Source organism: Anolis carolinensis, chromosome 6 (assembly GCF_035594765.1).
Source record: "Anolis carolinensis isolate JA03-04 chromosome 6, rAnoCar3.1.pri, whole genome shotgun sequence".
Taxonomy (NCBI): Eukaryota; Metazoa; Chordata; class Lepidosauria; order Squamata; family Dactyloidae; genus Anolis; species Anolis carolinensis.
This window is the reverse complement of record NC_085846.1, coordinates 46,732,526-46,751,259: the sequence shown is the minus strand read 5'-3', so window position 1 is coordinate 46,751,259 and position 18,734 is coordinate 46,732,526. Positions and strand designations below refer to the sequence as shown.

Sequence of the window (18,734 nt, the reverse complement as noted above, 5' to 3'; positions counted from 1 at the left end):
GCACAGAGGCTTCTCCCTTGAAGTGTTAAAGCCATGTACTTTCATTCTAGGGCTCCCTTCGGCACTAGCTCTTAACACAAAAGTGTCAAAGTGAAACCCGGGCTGATGGTTCTTAAGTCAAAACCCTCTTGAGTTGGGACACTCTTAAGTCAATGTTCCACTGTATATGCATTCTTTGGGAAGCAGACTGTATAGATGTCCACCTAACACACAGAACTTGAGAAGAGCTGCTCTCAGGGATATTAAGATATTGTTTCAACTCTGACTTAACCAAGACCTTTTTGAAAACTAGATGTCTCTTCTACCCCACCACCACCACCACCACCATTTACACATCTATAGTTGACTTTAAAGGCTGTTAATCTTTTATGGATTGTTCTGAAAATAGACTGTACAGTACAGACAAAAACACACATACATAACAAGAGATTTATTTTCAGCGAATAACTTTCCTTTAGTTGGGTTGCTGTGAGTTTTCCAGGCCGTCTGGCCATATTCCAAAAGCATTCTCTCCTGACATTTCACCCACATCTATGGCAGGCATCCTCTGAGTTGTGAGATATACTGAAAACTAAGCAACGGAGGTTTATATATCTGTGGAAGGTCCAGGGTGGGAGAAAGAACTCTTGTCTGCTGGAGGCAAGCGTGAATGTTGTAATTAATCACCTTGATTAGCATTTAATGGCCTTGCCGCTCAAGGGCTTGCTAATTCCTGCCAGGGAGAATCCTTTGTTGGGAAGTGTTAGCTGGCCCTGATTGTTTCTTGTCTGGAATTCCCATTTTCGGAGTGTTGTTCCTTGTTTATTGTTCTGATTTTAGAGTTTTTTTAATACTGGTAGCCATATTTTGTTCATTTTCATTGTTTCTTCTTTTTTGCTGAAATTCAATGGCTTCTGTGAAGTCTGACATGATAGTAGCATTTCTGTGTTCTCAAATAATATACAGAGAAGCCAGATTTTCTTCATTTTCATGGTTTCCTCATAGTTGAAATTGTCTACATGCTTGTACACACACACACACTTTGTACCTTCGTTATCACATCCCCTCCCTTTTACCCTCACACCACAAGCCTTGGCTTCCAGTCTTCTCTCTCCCTTCCCCCACTCGCCTCAACTTACACCTGTTCACTCACTGTTACCCCTTTGGAGAGATCCCTCTGCAAAGTAGGCCTCCAAACCCAGGCAGCAGGCAGCCATGAGATGCTGAAGCCGAGGGAAGCAAAAGTGAAGGCAGAAATAATGGAGGGCAGGAAGGACGCTTTTCTTCTCAGAAAGGGCAGGACATCCGTACACCCCCCCCCCCCAGGCCACAGGTGTGAGGGGGGCGTGGCCACATGGGGAAAGGCAAGAGCAGCTGTACTCTTCAGCTCCCTCCCTGGCCTCATGCCTTCCCAGTTCACTTGGCTTCAAATTGACACGCAATACTTGCTTGAGAGAAAAAAGCGGGAAAGCAAGTGTGTCCGCCATTGAAACTGAGGGAGAGGTGAATGGCCCCAGGGGAAAGCAACGGGGAGAAGGGGGCGGGGCGAGACTAATTGTCCCCGAGGCCCCGCCCTTTCTGAGCGCGAGGCAACTCGTTACCACGCCTCGCGGCTCAAGTTTGCCTGGCGTTCCGTCCCGCAATCCTCGAGGGGCTCTTCAGCGTCCCAGGCTCCTCACACGTTTCATTGCCTCATAAAACAAGCAAATAAGAGAGTATCTCGCGCCAGAGGCGGGACGAGGCGACTAACCTTTCCGAAGGGGCAGGTGGCCCAGGTGTGGAGGGTGGGAGGGCCAAGGCGGCGCCCTGGACCCCGAAGAGCCGGCCCTGAGGCGAAGGGGGCGAGGCCGAGAGGAGACCGGGTGACGCCCCTCTCTGGGCGGCGGAAGCTGAAGGAAGGCAGGAAGGAAGGAAGGGCCGCCCGCGGCTTCCTCGTCGCCTCTACAGGTTGCCTCGGTCTTCGCGCCTCCAGCCGGAAGAAAGGCGGCAGGGGGAGCGCCAACCCCGCCAGGAGCCCCCTTTGTGCCGCTGCCTCCTGCTTGGCTCCTGGGCGGCGGCTGGGGGCGCTGCAGGGAGAGGCGCCCTCCCTCCCTCTCCCTCACTCGCTCCTTCGCTCCCTCCCTCGCCCGCCTTCCTCCTCCTCCTCAGGAGAGCCGCACCGCGAGGAGGAGGACGGCAGCAGCGGCGGCTCCTCTGCGCGGCGCACAGGATGCTGCGGTTCCTTCGCAGGACCTTCGGCCGGCGGTCGATGCAGCGCTACGGGCGAGGAGGAGGCGGCGGAGGGGACGAGCGCGACGGAGGAATAGCTGCCTCGGCTAGAGACGCGCACAGCCCGCCGCTCCCGCCGCCAACGGCGCTTCACCACATCCAGGCGGCGGCGCCCGGCGGGAAAGGGGCGCTGCATTGCCGGGTGCAGCTGCTCGACGGCGCGGAAGTCTCGGTGGAACTGGCGGTGAGTGAGTAGAGCCGTCGAAAGGGAGCGCTCAGGCTGGATCCTGCTCAGGTAGGGGCCTCAGGCAGGCGGGGGTGGGGGAGAGGGGGTCTCTTGTGCGGCCTGTCTCCCCCTCCCTTGGCACCTGCCTTGCCCCCCTTTAGCCATTCCTCGCCCCCAACTTCTCAAAGCACCTAGGCAAGGTATGCCCTTGTGCAAAGGAGGGGGAATGGCTCAGGCTGGGGCATCGGATAGGGATTCGTTCCAGTTTGTTCCTCTTCCTTTCCATCCTGCGTGGCATTTTTGTGTCTCCTACGTTGCCTCTGCCAACCTAGCAGTTCGAAAACATGCAAATGTGAGTAGATCAATAGGTACCGCTCCGGCGGGAAGGTAACGGCGCTCCATGCAGTCATGCCGGCCACATGACCTTGGAGGTGTCTATGGACAACGCCGGTTCTTCGGCTTAGAAATGGAGATGAGCACCAACCCCCAGAGTCATACATGACTGGATTTAACGCCAGGGGAAACCTTTACCGTTACCTACGTTGCCTTTAAGGGCACGTAGGTAGGGTGTCGCTTTTTATTTGTACAGGCAGCCCCCACGTTGTGGGCAAGATAGGTTCTGTGGGTCTGTTCTTCAGTTGAATTTGTTTGTAAGTCTAAACAGGCCCATTTTTAACATGCAAGTTTAATATTAGCAATAACAACAACTACTTTATATTTATTTGGGGCCGGGCTGTGGTGCAGGCTGGTAAGCAGCCTGCTGCAATAAATCACTCTGACCATGAGGTCATGAGTTCGAGGCCAGCCCGTGGCAGGGTGAGCACCCGTCAATTAAAAAAATAAAAAATAGCCCCTGCTCATTGCTGACCTAGCAACCCGAAAGATCTATCAAGTAGGAAATTAGGTACCACTTAGAAAGGTGGGGGGGGGGGGGGGGCAAATTTAACTAAATTACGATGTTGGAATGAGGAAGTGCCGTCACAGTGGATGATGAATCAGCTCACACCCCCCCCCCCCCCGTGGCCAGACTCAAACATCCCCTCAGGAGAAGGTTAAATTGGCTCTGCGTCTCTCGGTTTTATGTGTATATGGGCATTGAATGTTTGCCCTATATGTATATAATGTGATCCGCCCTGAGTCCCCTTCGGGGTGAGAAGGGCGGAATATAAATACTGTAAATAAATAAATAAATATTTCCTTTAATTTATTTACTGTATTTATATTCCGCTTTTCTCACCCCAAAGGAGACTCAGGGCGGATTACAATGAACATATATATGGCAAACATTCAATGCCATCAGACAAACAACATACAGTATAGACACACACAGAGGCAATTTAACATTTCCAGCTTCATGAGGATATGCTCGATTCTGGCCACAGGGGGAGTTGTTCCTTCACTGCACACTAGTGACACCAAGTACTGTACTTCCTCATTCCTTTCCGCATGCTGCTGCCAGTTTTATGGTGTTGTAAATTAGTGAAATTAGCCTCCTGCATAAAGCGTACCTAAATTTCCTAGTTGACAGATGCAACTGTCTTTTGGACTGCTTAGGTAAACAGCAATCTGGGCTATTTAATGGTCAGGACCCGGGCTTCGAACTCATGATGTCTCGGTCAGTAGTGATTTATTGCAGCTGGTTACTAGCCAGCTGTGCCACAGCCCCCCCCCCCCCCATCTCCCTGAAGGGACTTGGGGCGGCTTACATGAGGGACCAATCCCAGAGCATACAATATTTACCAGCTAAAGCACAATTAACAACATAATAACATATAACAGTCTAATTAAAACAATTAAAAACGGTATAAAAACATCATAAAAGTGTATCAAACCAACCTCAACAACCAGTAACCTGGAATATGGTGGGCATGATCAGTCTCGAGAGGGCTGGGCAAGGACTTGTGCAAGAAGCAGATTAATAGGCCAGGGCTGGGCGTAAAGTGCTGAGTACAACCTTATAAGCTAGTGCTGGGTATTCATGAACAGGAACTAACCATGATTCAAATATACACTGGAACATCCAGATTTTCAAATCACAGTCATATACTAGCTGTACCAAGCCAAGCGTTGCTGTGGCCCAGTCTGGTTAAATGAAAAAGAAAGAGAAAGAGCTGGTTTCTAATATATGTAATTTCATAATGCTTGTTGATATACAATTTTTTTGTTGTTCTGTTGTCTGTGCAGATATAGAGAATGTCTGGTTTGGCAACTCTAGAACATGCAACAGATAATTGTCCATGTGAGAAACAATCCGTGTGTAGATCTGAACGGCAGAATTCTAAAGATTGGCTCTGAGAGTAAATTATGTAGTATAGTGGATGTTGCTTTGATGTCCAGCAGATGGCGCTGTTTTCCCCAAAAAAGCATATTTTACCTGTCATAAGTGTGACATCTGTATAATAGTAGGTATGTAAAAACTCGAGAACATGCGCCTTTTCGGATGCCACGTTGTGTCCAATTTTCAAAGCGATCGGTGAAGAATTTTGGGAGATTTGAGATTTTGAACAAATAGTTACATTTGTATTTATATAAGATTTTAAGTTGCGATGTTTTTGATTCTGAGCCACTTTGAGGCCCCTTCCACACAGCTGAATAAAATCCCACATTATTTACTTTGAATTGGGTTATATGACAGTGTGGACTCTGGGCCCTTCCACACAGCCATATAACCCAAAATATCAAGGTTGAAAAACCCACAATATCTGCTTTGAACTGGGATATATGGCAGTGTGGATTGAGATAACCCAGGTCAAAGCAGATATTGTGGGATTTTCTGCCTTGATAATCTGGGGCCCCTTCCACGCAACTGTATAAAATCCACATTAAACTGGATTATATGGTAGTGTGGATTCAAATAATCTAGTTCAATGCAGATATTGTGGATTATCTGCCATGATATGCTGGGTTATATAGCTGTGTGGAAGGGCTCAGAGGAAGAGATAAAGCAGAATATAAATAAATAAATAGGTGAATTCTGTATGTGGCATTCAGTCTTTGAGCCACCTCCTGTTAGTTTTTGGGCATCATTTCCCTGAAACCAGTGTGATTGAATTCAGGGAGTCGAAGTGCAAACAGTTTGGAGTCCTAGTGGAGGGTGTTCCATCCAGGAAATCCTGCCTCCTGGGTCTCTGACCCTGTAGGACTGATGGGAGGGGCGTGGCTTGGAGTGCCAGGAGTGCCCGCCCTTTCTGTGCCACTGGGCCCCGCTGTCTGCTGCCTCGCCTTCCTCTTGTGTCTCCCTGTGGCTTTTCTTTCGTCATGAAGCTGCTTGCTGGGTTCCTCCTGGTCCTGGTAGCCGCCACCGCTGGCCTTTCCCTCTTGTCGTCGCAGCTCTTCGGAGAGGCCTGCACAGGGAGTGGGTGAATCACTGCTGACGCTTCCTTTGGCTCTCTGTCTGGAGAACAGGTGCAGCTTTAACACCACCCCAACTCAAAGGCATGAAGTCATGGGAGCTGTTGTAGTTTGTCAAGGTCTTTAGCCACCTCTGCCAAAGAGTGCTTCCAAAAACTGCAACTCCCACAATCCCACAGCCTTGAACCTGAATTGTGAAAGTGGTATTGAAATGCATCAGTTCTACAGTGTGTTTTATGGGCATACTGATATTCCAGGCAGTGAAGAATTCCAACGCAATTAAATTAAATCAAAGTGAAACTTAATCTAAATCTATGAAAATTCAATGCAGCAATGTACTTAGAAAGATTGGAATAGAATAGTCAAATATATAATATAGTGTGTGTTGCTTGGACATCCAGCAGATGGTGCTGTTTTTGAAGAAAAGCATATTTTACCTGTCACGGGCATGACATCTATATAATAGTAGGTATGTGAAAACATAAAAACATGTGCCTGTTCGATTGCAACATTGCGTCAAAATTTCAAAGCAATTGGTGAAGTATTTTGAGAGATGTGAAGTTCTGAACAAACAGACATTTACATTTTTATTTATATAGATATACATGCTAGTCACACACACACACACACACACACACTTTGGATAGCATAGGGAAGGGTTAACACTCCTGTGGTGTTTGTTTTCCTGTCTGTGCCTCTGTTTAGAAGATTTCACCGCACTTTTTGTCCCTGTGAGAATTGGATTTTGAAACATTTGGCTTGTTGTGGAAACAAGCATTGATGCTAAAGCTTCAGTGGAAACACCTTTCCCTCATGATAACTCTTTTCAGGAATAAATTTCCCTTCCAAGGGGTACAATTCTTTTACTTCCTGTTGTTTCACCCCTGTTCTTAACTATGAGTTGTTTTGCAAGTCGAATGTTTATAACACAGGGACTGCCTGTACATCTCAAATTCTTAAACTGGGTAACTGTCACCTGTGAATATACAGAACATAGACAATGATGCTTATGAGCTCACCTTTCTCAGTAGAAGGAAATGAAACTGTCGTAGTCCAGGGCAACCTTAAACAAATGTTAGTATCTATGAACATTATTGCAAACAGAAACAAGGTGCTGTTTTGGTGGGGTTTTATTTCACGGAGCAGAAATGTATGTGTATACATCAGATTATATGCCATACATTTAATAAGGGTTACTAGCAGTCTGACTATTTGATGTAAGGGAAAGTCTTACCTTGTTTGTGAACAAACAGGATCAGTCAGCATGTAACATATTTAACAAATCATCCTTATAAAGGCATGTATACCCAATTGCTCTCAGATTGATAAACCATGCCCACAAACCCTTTGTACTACTGTGGGGAATGTTTAGTTCCCCAGGCACATCAACCTTTCCCCCCATAAATAGAATTTTATTGCTTCCTCTGTTTATGTTTCTCTTTGTTTCAGCCAAGTGTGTGTGTGTGTGTGTGTGTGTGTGTGTGTGTGTGTGTGTGTGTGTGTATATATATATATATATATATATATATATATATATATATATATATATATATATAATATACACACACACATATATTACATATTGGCTTATAGACCATATGCACACATGATTATATGGATTGCTGTGAGTTTTTTGGACTGTATGGCCATGTTCCAATAGAATTCTTTTCTAGATGTCTCACCTGCATCTGTGGCAGGCATCCTCAGTGGTTTGTTCAGAGATCTGAACAAGTGGAGTGTATATATATCTGTGGACTGTCCAGGATGGGGGGGAGAACCCACATCAGGAAGGAATGCTACTGGATCATGGCCGTAGAACCCCCCCCCCCCAAAAAAAAAAAACTCACAGCAACCCAGGACCCTTCCACACAGTCATATAACCCAGAATATCAAGGCAGAAAATCCCACAATATCTGCTTTGAAGTGGGTTATCCGAGTCCACACTGCCATATATTCTAGTTCAGAGCAGAAAATGTGGGATTTTATTCATTTGTGTGGAAGGGGCCCCAGTGATTCTGGCCATGAAAGCCTTCGACAACACAATGATTATTTGTCCCATGTTGACCTTTATGGTATGACTTTAGAAGAATTGTGACACTTAAATGCTAGTGTTATGGACCTTTGAAAATAAACAGCCTGGAGTCTGTTACTTTGACTAAATCTTGGCAGAGTTTGATAGGGGTTACACTGGTAAAAGCGTAAGAACTGGACTCAATGTACTCTGTTAGCAGCAGTAGTAGATGACATTGGTAGGCTTCACATGCATCAGACTACCAGTGTAGTAGGCACTGCTGTTGCTTGTTATTTTAGTAGGCCAAGGGGGTGATTTGTTGCTTATATTCCCAGACCAGATTTAAGCCCTATTCAATTGTCCATTTTTGTTAGTGTGAAGGGAAGCAGAAGCAAAGTCCACTCCTACTGGTGTTATTCCTGTGTTGATAAGGAAGTTCTGCAGCAGAAATTTAACTGGGTGTTTGCGATCGCCTGGAGCTCTATAACCAAATGCACTTTCATTTCCATGACAAATGATCTCCAAACAGAAAGAGGCCGCAGGTGGATTCAGACCATACTCTCTCTCTTTCTCAATCTCTCTTTCTCTTTCCCCCACCCCCCCTACCTGAGTGGGGAGGATGACTGGCTTTTAGGACTATAGTGCCAAGAACCTTTGGGAGTTACAGTCTAGATATGTAATTTTCAAGCTTCAGTGCTTGCAAATAATGAAGAATCAAGTGGGGTTAACGTATGTGTGTGGTCTGAGTGCACATAATGTTAGTTAAGTTGCAGATAATATAAAGACTCAGACCATAGTATTTGTGCTCTGATTTCTTAAATAGGTCTGGCATGCATAGTTGTGGTACTCAGAAGCCAAAATGTTCTCCTGAAGCAGAATGGACTGCTCCAAGGGAATTACTATAGGGCAAATAGATGGAACTTGTCTGATGACAAGTTTCCAGGTGGAGTGATTGCATGCATTGCAGTTAGGAGTAGATGCATGCATCTTCATTTCCTTTTTCTATTTTTAAAAACACACTAATTGTGAACGTTCTCAAGGGAGTTAAACAACATTAAATTCATCTCATTAAAAAAAACCTTACAATTAAAATCAGTAAAAGTAGGAATGGGGATAATAGGATAACAGGAGAAATATCAGTGAAAGCAAATTTATTAACCAAATCAAACCATCTAAAACTGCATCATGCCTAGTCTATTTATAAGCTTGATAAAATAAATATTTGTCTTACCTGCTGCTTTAAAATAACAAAATATGTGTAGATTATATGTTTCCAGAGTAAGCTGAATACTTCAGGTGTCATTAACCCAAATAGGCTGTTACTGGTCACCACCTGATTGACCTCAGAGAGGGTCTCTGATGAACATATTTTAAAAATAAAATTGACATGTTCATATGGGATTAGTTATAAGATAGCTCTTCAGGATCAAAGCTAGCACCTCATATTGTGTCTGGTGACATTTGTTTTTTCCCCAAAGCAGGGTTTGGACAAATACGTTATTCATGCGTATGATCTCATTATATCTTGATCTTAAATCTATTGTTCTTTGCAGACTAGATCTCAGACCTGGTGTTCTTTAGCTATGCTCAAATTGTGGGAGTGTAGTTTTGGCTCCCTTTCATTTAATACTTTATAACTTGTGACGCAAATTGCTTGATTTAACCCTCCACCATAGTCAGGGCTAAGATTATGAAGTACAAACTTCGCTGACAAAATTATTCCTTCCTTCAAATCTGAAAATACCACATGGTTCTAAGTAACGCTTGAAGTGATTTAGTGACTAATTTCATTTCTCCAATTAAAAAAAGTTATCTCCCTGCAATTTTACATTCAAGGAGGTAAAACTAGGAGATGGACTTTTGACATCTAGTAAAAAAGCTGAGGTTCTAGGAAAAGAGAATGCAGGGCCCTACAGTTGTCCAAGGCAGGGATGAATAGTGGAGGGAAGGTATAGTAGCCACCATCCCTCATGTTATATACCTGTCCCTAATGCATCACTTCCAATGCTGGAAATTGATTGAAATATGGGTGTGGAGCTGAGTTGCAGTTAGGGAAGTAAAATTATCATATTTTTGTGCTGGTTTGAGGTTTTTTAAGGAGCTTATGGCATTTGGAATTTCTAGAGGTTCTTAAAGACTGCAAAATGGGCCTCCGGGAGCTGTATGTTAACCACAGACCTCATTTGCTCCACATCTGCTCCAAGAGAGACCGGGGCATAATCAATCAGAACTTGAGCTTGAAATTCCTCATTTGGATAAGTTATTCAAAATGCCCACTTGGACTGATATTTTGTGACACCTTTTAGCATGTCATTTTGTTTTGTACTGTTTCCTCTTTTTTATCATTTCCTCTTGTGTGTGTGTGTGTGTCAGGATTGACTTGAGAAACTGCAGGTTGCTTCTGATGTGAGAGAATTGGCCGTCTGCAAGAACGTTGCCCAGGGGACGCCTGGATGATTTTATTTTTTACCATCCTAGTGGGAGGCTTCTCTCATGTCCCTGCAAGGGGAGCTGAAGCTGACAGAGGGAGCTCATCCATGCTCTCCCCAGATTTGAACCTCCTAACTGTTGGTCATGACTCCTGCCGGCACAAGGGTTTAACCCATTGCACCACCGGGGGCTCCTATCATGAAAACATGCTTTAAACCTCACTGAGCAGAAGGTAAGTTGTAATAAATTAACAACTGGATGTCCCAGTTGTTTGACGATGGCAACAATAACATAACCCTCCCTCCATATTATATTGCTGAAATTAAGAAATGTAGGAAGTGGGGTTCCCATACATATATCCACAGGAGTGGATATGTGTATGGAAAGAGTGAGTGCTCAGACCACATTTTAGCAGTCAGAGATCTTTAATTCTATGGGGCCTTTTTCTGGCTTCAATAGATCTAGGAGTTCTAGTAAAAGGTAGATATGATGAACTCAAATTCTACTCTCCCCTTGTGTTAACCTGAAAAGGCATACATATATATTATTAGGCAGGCTCTTCTTTAGACTTTTGCTGTGATGGATTTGATCATTTATGCTTGCTTCTTCTGGTTTTAAGTCTTTACAATGTACACTTTTCAGCATTCCCTCACCTTCTAAATTGAATAATGCACTAGCTAGCCTCTTAAGTCTGGAATTCCTCAGGGGCACCATACTGTGAAAGATTCAGGGAAAGATATCTATTTATTTCTTCTGTTCCTTTTGGGTAAATGCCCAAGGGGTAAAGGGTGTAAATGCAGTCATTAGTTCCTGTTGACCTGGTACTATACAACCAAGTCTAGAAATCTAGTGTGTTTTATACAGCAATGAGAAATGAGGCAAGTTCTTCTTTGCGTCATATTCAAAGAGTAGTACATGTCTTGTGGAAAGCAGATTAGATGAGAGAAAATGTAGCAAAATGGCGGAGAGAATGAATAGTAAGCCAGAAAACTCCCAGTTAAAATCTTGACTCTCAACTGCCATCAACTCACTAGTGACCTTATCAGAAAGGCCCATGGATTCGCCCTGCATTAGGGTGAATCCATGGGCTCCTGGCGGGGGGCGTGGAGAAGCTGCGGCTCCACGCCCTGCATCACCCGCCTTACATTCCTCCTCATCCCATGAGGGATTTCCCCTCATTGAAAGGAAGGAAACACGGGAAGGCTCCCATGTTACTTCAGTGGCAGAGGGCGCTGCTTCACCTCCCTTTTCGGCATGGAGCCCTGCTGGAAGTTCCTTTACGTTGTGTGAAGGGCTCTGTGCCAAAAAGGGAGTTGAAGCAGCAAATGACAGGCAGATTGGCCCTTCTGATGAGGTGGTAGGACAGCAATTTCATGCACAGTTAATATGAGGAGATTCCATTAAACTGGAATTTATTATTTGATGCATCTGTGTGTCATTGGACTGCATATGGTTTTAAGTAGGTTTCTGCATCTCAGTCCTACTTTCCATCTGCCTCAAACCTCACCTTCCTTACAGAGATGTTTTGAAGATTACAATGATCATACAACGCCCCTTCTCATTGAAGGGCTATAAGTTCTGTATTGTTTTAAATTTTGTTTAGCTTTTAAAATCTTTTTAGAATGTATGTTTTAAATATGGTTGAACTTTTATTTTGGTTTTAAAGTTGATTTTTGACATGTTTTTAACTTTAATTCTTTTACTGTGTAAATGACCTTGAGTCTTGGGGTAAAGGTAGAATATAAATAAAGCTATGAATAGTAATAGATCTGTTATGTAGCAACAGTGTGCATGAATGTGTGCACGCTGCATAAATGTGTGCATGCTGCATAAATGGCAAATACTTTTTTAGGTGGGTTCCAGTGCAGTGTAATGGTTTGAGCATTGGACTTAACTCTGGAAACCAGGGTTCAAATCTGACTAGCCATATATGTGGCTTGGCCTTCAGCAAGTCACACATATTCAGTCTCAGTGAAAGGCAAAGGTAAACCCCTCTCCGCACACAAATCCCAAGAAAACCCCATGATAATTTGCCTCAGAATCACCATAAGTAGGAAATTACACGAAGGCAACAGCAGTTGTTTAATGGTCCATCAAGGAAGAAAATAGCCAGTAACTATCGCTGGTTCTACACTAACGCCTTATCCTGTGGTTGATACACCATGGCAAAAACTGGGTTGGCCCTCAAATACCTGACAACTACCCCTCCAGCCACTGCAGAGGCATGTCCTGACCATCCTGCAATACTGAATTTGGTTTTCTGCTGCCGGACAGCCACCCTTATTGTCCCCAACCATTCTCTTCACCACACAACATGGGCACAACATGGGCTGTGCTAGTTGCTTGTCACCTGGAGTGATGTCAGCTGGGGTGCCAGAGTGACACAGGAGAGAGGAGAGGGAGTGGAAAAATCATCCCTTCCTCCCCATCCCTTTTCTGATTGCTGTGTCCTTCACATCTGTATCACTCCAGGTGATGAGCAACTGACATGACCCACATCATATCCACTAGCTGTTGTAACAAGCAGAATAGGAGTGGGTGGTGGGTGTCATTCCATTTCATTGGGGCCACACAATCCCTGGCCATATAGGATGGGCATTTAAACAGTTGCAGCCAGTTCCATCTCAGAAATGACTGCAACTGTTTACATGGGCCCAAAATTATGGTTTGCTCCAGATTCTGGAGGAGAATTCAGAGCAAGGCATTAGTTTGGTTAATGCGATTCAAGGCTGCATTAAGCAGCTTTTGCTTCTCTTAACCTGGATCAGTTCTGTGCGTTGTTTAGCTTCAAGGGGATGATTTTCTGTCCCTTGGTTAGTGTAGATAAGCCCTAAGATCCAGACATGGCTTTATAAAACATGTTATTACTTTTTCTCTTTAGTGAATCACTTCTCCAAATGTATATTTCTCTTAATCTTCATTTGCTGCCTACTAACAAAAAGCTAAGAAGAATTTGGGAGGTTGTCTCCTAAATGGTTCTCCTTTCTATTAAAGGTTGCATAGAGGATTAAAAATTGGCATTCCTCATCCCACACCCCAGGGAGGTTATACACACAGGACAACACTGCAAGATTGTGTTGAGATGTGAATTGTTTGATGTTTGGGGAAATGATAACTGCATTTAGAAATACTTCACCACAACTGTATTTATATAATACTAGCTGTGCCCAGCCATGCATTGCTGTGGCTTTTTGGATTCGTTTGTTCGCCAGATGGAATAGCAGTGAATAGCCCTGCAGCCGCAAAGCCTGGTTGTTTTCTTCGTAAGAGTATCTTAGTTTGGTGAGCTGGAATACACTGAATTGTCTCGGTGTGGCAGGTATGCATTCTGTTATTAGTCTCCTTGAATAGCATGTAATGGCCTTGCAGTCTGATTGCTTCCTCCCTGGGGGAATCCTTTGTTTGGAAGTGTTATCTGGCCCTGATTGTTTTCTTTCTTGAATTCCCTTGTTTTCAGATAGTTCCCCTTTTATTTGTTGTCCTGATGGTATACATGTTATTGTCTTGTTTTTTCCTGATTGTTTCCTTTGTTGAATTTCCCTGTGTTCAAATTGTTGTTTATTTAATGTCCATGGTTTTTGTTTTTGTTTTGTTTTTAATACTGGGTCCTTTTTTATTTCATTTGCCATCATTTGTTGGATGGTGTTAGCTGGCCCTGTTTTCCCTGTGTTCATAGTGTTGGTTTGTTTCCCCTGTCCTGGTTGTAGATAGTTGCAATATTTGCAGCAAGGTGTTGTTGTTTTTGATAGGATTTCCCTTGGTAGGAACCAGACATGCATGCTGCAATGTGTCACCTTGATTAGTATTTAATGGGCTTTTAGCGTGATAGGCTGGCTGGTTCCTGGGTGGGTGTTTTTTTATGTTTGAAGGTGTTAGCTGGCCCTGTGTGTCTCTGGTTTTGAATTTCCCCCTTTTAAGAATGTTGGAAGTGGTTTTCCTGTTTAGTATTTATTGTTCTTGTTGTTTTTAAGATGGTAGGGGCTTGAGCAGTCTTGTTGTACTGTCCTGGTGTTTTGTACTGCAACTCCCATATTCCCAAATAGCCGGTTTGGGATTGTGGGAGTTGATGTCCAAATGGGGGCTCATTTTGTCAGAAAACTGCTTGATTGTGCTTACAAAACGTCCTTGTAGCCCTTCAGTTGGCGTCTGGTAAATAAACTGAGGCATTTCTGAAGTAATGGCGGTGTGGCTTATTCCCTCCCAGCTGTTTCACCCTCCGTCCCTTCTCCTGCCTGTGTTGCTTCCCCTTTTTCCAGCTTTTAAAAACTTATTTTCTTAGAATGCAGTCAGGGACTTTGCGAAAAGGCCTTAGTGCGAATGCTAGGGGGAGGAGGAAAGGAGGACAAGAGACCTGGTTGGGGAAAAGCCACACTGCCATTACTTCATAAACACCTCTTTTTGCTTACCAGACACCCACAGAAGGGCTGCGAGGCCGTTTCTTTAAGCACAATCAAGCAGTTTTCTGACGAAATGGACCCCCATTTGGACTACCACTGCCATAGTCTCAAATAGCAGATTAGGGATTATGAGAGTTGTTGTTCGCTGTCCCCCCTTCTCCCGCCTGCGTTCGTGCTATGTTGTTTTCGCAAAGTCCCTAACTGAATTCCAAGAAAATAAGTTTTTAAAAGCTTGTAAAGGGGAAAGCTTTCCTTCACCCTTTTTTCCTCTGCCTCGGTCACTTGCCTGATGTGGTTGTTTAGGCCTATTGTTCTCCTCCCTCGCGTTACGCAATCCACCGGCCCCAGCTGTTGGGATGCTCACGCGCAGCTGCCTTTCATGCACGTATGTCTGTCTGTCTTTCATGCACGTATGTCTGTCTGTCTCCGTGCATGCGCACTGTGCAGTTTTTGTTTTTGGGGGTTTTTGAGTGACTTCAAGTTCAATTTTTTTTTTTTTTTTGGTTTTGATGTCTAAACACAGCAGGGATGACCATGTCTTTTGTGGCCATGTTTTGTGGGTTTTGGGTGTTTAGTTTCGCTGTTTCTGTTTAAGGCAGAAATGGTCAGAACATTTATATATATATAGATCAATGCTCTCTAGGTAGTTATGGGGGCCTGCACTTTGTGTGTCTTCTGTACTGTTCCATATGTTCATTTTGTTGTAAAACAGTCGGTCTGTATTTGGCCTGTGAACTGGTGCTTAGAGAGATGATGACAAATCTTTGCCAACTGCCATGTTTCCTTCCTAATTTTACTAAAGAGGCCACATCTCTGGGTTTTAATAAAAGGATAGTGTTCAGAATGGTCAAGTATGGTCTATATTATTGAGACAAAATGGTTTAAAATTATTCAGGCAAAAGCAATGTAAACCCTGACTTGGGTTTTACTTTTGTCCTCATGTCAAGCTTCCCCCCCCCCCTTGCAATCAGACTTCAACAACTTGAATTGTAAGCTCACTGTTCATACAATGAGTCTTTAGCATGCTTTATAGAAGATTGGAAACAAGGCATCTCTATCATTGTGTTTCCCACCGAGCATGTCATATTCAGGGATGTACTATCTCTGCACAAATTCCCAAAAAAGTGTGTGAAATAAAGCCTTTAGTCCTCTGTGGTTTGTGTAACCACCATCCAGACCTCAAACTGGCTCCAGGATTTCTTGTTTAATCATCTGTATAGTAAAGCCACTTTCTTAAATACTAATTTGAAACTGCATTAAATGGTCAATGTAGGTGGGGCCATCGTCCATAGAGTTCAGCACACCTTTGCATTTCAGGTATGAGTCCGCCCCCCTCTTTACACTAAAAGGACTGGTGCAGTTGAATAAACAAACATGAAACTGTTGGGAATATGAAATACAGGAAGCACTGGCAACATACAGAAACTCATTTGTCATAGTTTCTGTTGCTATTTGTAATGTGTTTTGTTTGCATTGAATCAAGAAAGTTGCCCTTTAGCTCCAAGGACTTAGGAATGCAAACAGAGCTACTTTCATTTTTGCAGGGCACAGACCTGTCTTTTCTGTAGTGATGGAAAGAACCTCTCTAAAAGAGGGGACATTAGAGGCATGGGGAGGATTGAATGTCAGATTGGGATGAACCTCCAGGTTCTCACAAACAAGTTTTTATTCCTATTCTTTCTCCTTATTTCTACTTTCTTCTAAAAAATATGTTGCCCTATATTTTAAAACATGCATTTAACTGTTCCGTAAAATGTGCATTATAAGCAATATGTTATTTTGTTCCTCTTTATTACGATGTTATTTACTATAGCTTTGTTGTCCTACATTTTTCTGCATGACAAATAAGTAAAAATTGGTCCTTCAGAGCCTCCCAGATTTTGCTAAACCTACTTAAAACAATTTAATGAATACAGGCATGCAGTGTCATTTCCCTGTAACTGCAATATGACTTGTTAGAATTAGTGACTGGGTTGGATGAATCATGCTCCATCTTTATAACCAGAAATTGGAGCAGAGAAGAGAAACAGTAGCTTTTATGTTCATATTAAAAATGGCTCAATGGGTTTATCTAAAACTTAGCAGTATAGCAAAGATCACTATGAATCAGGTTCTGTCAGTTCTGAGGTGAAAGGAGAATGACATATTTGTATGAGTACAACATCTGAATGACTCCCATCAGTTTGATAGCTATTGTCTTTTTTTCTCTTTAGAGTTTGCTGGGGTTAGTTTGCCAACTCATACATTAGTAAATGTATTGCATTGTACCCTAGTAGATATATATGTGCAGTTTGGGTTTTCAACTTATTTTATCCAGTGAATTTATGTACTTGGTGTGTCTTTTCTGTTTAGCAAAATTTAATGTGTGGGAAATTAGGAAGAAGGGAGTCGAATGAGAGAGTGCTGGTGACGGGTTTTCCAGAAGATGGGTTGGAAGCAAATGTTGATTTTTCATTTCTTTTTAATACTTTCTTCTTCAGAATAAGTATTTGGTTTCCAGAGCATTTACCCCTGGACAACCTGCCAGAGCCACCCATTATCCATAGTCATTGATCAACCTCAACCTCAATTTCCTTAAAAGCTGATGTCCAGAATTGGATATATTCTTGATGCACTGTTTATTTTAATCCACTGTGTAATGTATTGTATTGTTTTTTGTTTAATTTTTACTTTTGTTTGTATAGACATTGAATGTTTGCCTGTTATGTTGGAAGCTGCCCTGCGTGCCCTTGGGGATATATGGTGGGTTACAAATAAAGTATTATTATTATTATTATTATTATTATTATTATTATTATTATTATTATTATTTTATAGTATTCTGGTATTATGACTAGTGAAGAAGATGAGTTCTTCCTGTGATGTGGATCCTATCTCTGATTATGCAGTCTGAGATTGTGTCATCCTTTCCAGCAGGTGTAGCACTGTACACTGACTCACATTTGGTTTATGATCCGCTAGCTGTAGTGCTGCAAAACCAGTTCCATCCCAACCTGTATTTGTCCCCTTGATTTGGAAAAAGAGGGGGCAGCAATATGTAGTTCTGCATTTATCTTATTGATTTTCATCTTGTTAGTTTAGCCAAGCGTCAACCATTTGGAATCTTGATTCTGTTTTCCATGATGATAGCTCTCTTTTTCAGCTTCGTGTTATCCAGATTGCCTGTTCTTAAAAGGTTTTCTTGACTGTTCTTCAGAAACAAAACCATCTATTCTCTTAAAATCCATGTCCTAATTCCCATATAGTTACAGATGAGTAGTGTTCTATTGTTTTATATTGTTTTGCCTTGTTATTAACTGTTGATTTAATTTAAATTGGATATATTTATGTGTGTTGTCGAGATGATTTGTATAATTATATTATTGTGAGCCACTCCAAGTTACCTCGGGGAGATGAGGCGAGATACAAATAAAGTTTCTATTATTATTATTATTATTATTATTATTATTATTACATTAAATCGATGTATATCTTGAATACCTTTAATGTCCATTGTTTTATTGATATTGGTAACTCCTCCACCGATGTAGAAACTAATTCACATCATCTTTATGATCTTAGTTATGTGGACAGTTTACCAAATGGTGTACAGCTTTCAGGTGATGATCCTTATATAGTTAACTATGGATAGTGGTGGAGGCTGCTTCTTTGGAGGCTTTTAAGCAGAGGCTGGATGGCCACCTGTCGGGGGTGCTTTGAATGAGATTTTCCTGCTTCTTGCAGGGGGTTGGACTGGATGGCCCATGAGGTCTTTTCCAACTCTACAATTCTATGATTCTATGATCTCAGAGGACAGATATTCTGTCTTCCACCAGAAAAGTATCAGAGTAATTACGCAGCGCAGCAGCACTTGGATGGAGTCAGTGGAATGCAGAACGAAGAGACACCCAGAGACGTTGGTAAAACTATATGCAAAGTTTTACTGTACAAGACAAACAGGCTTGCAGACAATGGACACAGAACTTAACACCTAGGCAGACAGCACTCAACTCAACGCAGAACTGAACTGAACTGATGCTATCAGTAATGCAAAACACTTGTGTCTGGACACTCCCCAGTTCCAGCCACACATCAAGGTCATCACAGCTTCTCAGCAATTAACTCTTTCCAGACTATAGTACACTCTGGATGA

General features: G+C 42.9%; 1 protein-coding gene across 6 annotated transcripts in view; it reads left to right on the top strand.

Annotated features, from left to right (window-relative positions):
• Nucleotides 1–1,893: 1,893 nt before the first annotated feature.
• The window catches only part of epb41l4b (erythrocyte membrane protein band 4.1 like 4B), a 169,816-nt gene continuing 152,975 nt past the window's right edge, over nt 1,894–18,734 (top strand). For 4 of the 6 annotated variants that reach the window (XR_009999603.1, XR_009999604.1, XM_062956976.1 and 1 more), the window contains exon 1: nt 1,897–2,431. Coding sequence is in view for 4 of the 6 variants with exons in the window: in XM_062956976.1 (XP_062813046.1) it covers nt 2,189–2,431 (243 nt within the window). In the remaining 2 variants the exon portion in view is untranslated. Of the gene's footprint in view, nt 2,432–18,734 lie in introns of all 6 variants that reach the window. The other 2 variants (XM_062956977.1, XM_062956978.1) reach the window with 2 other exon arrangements.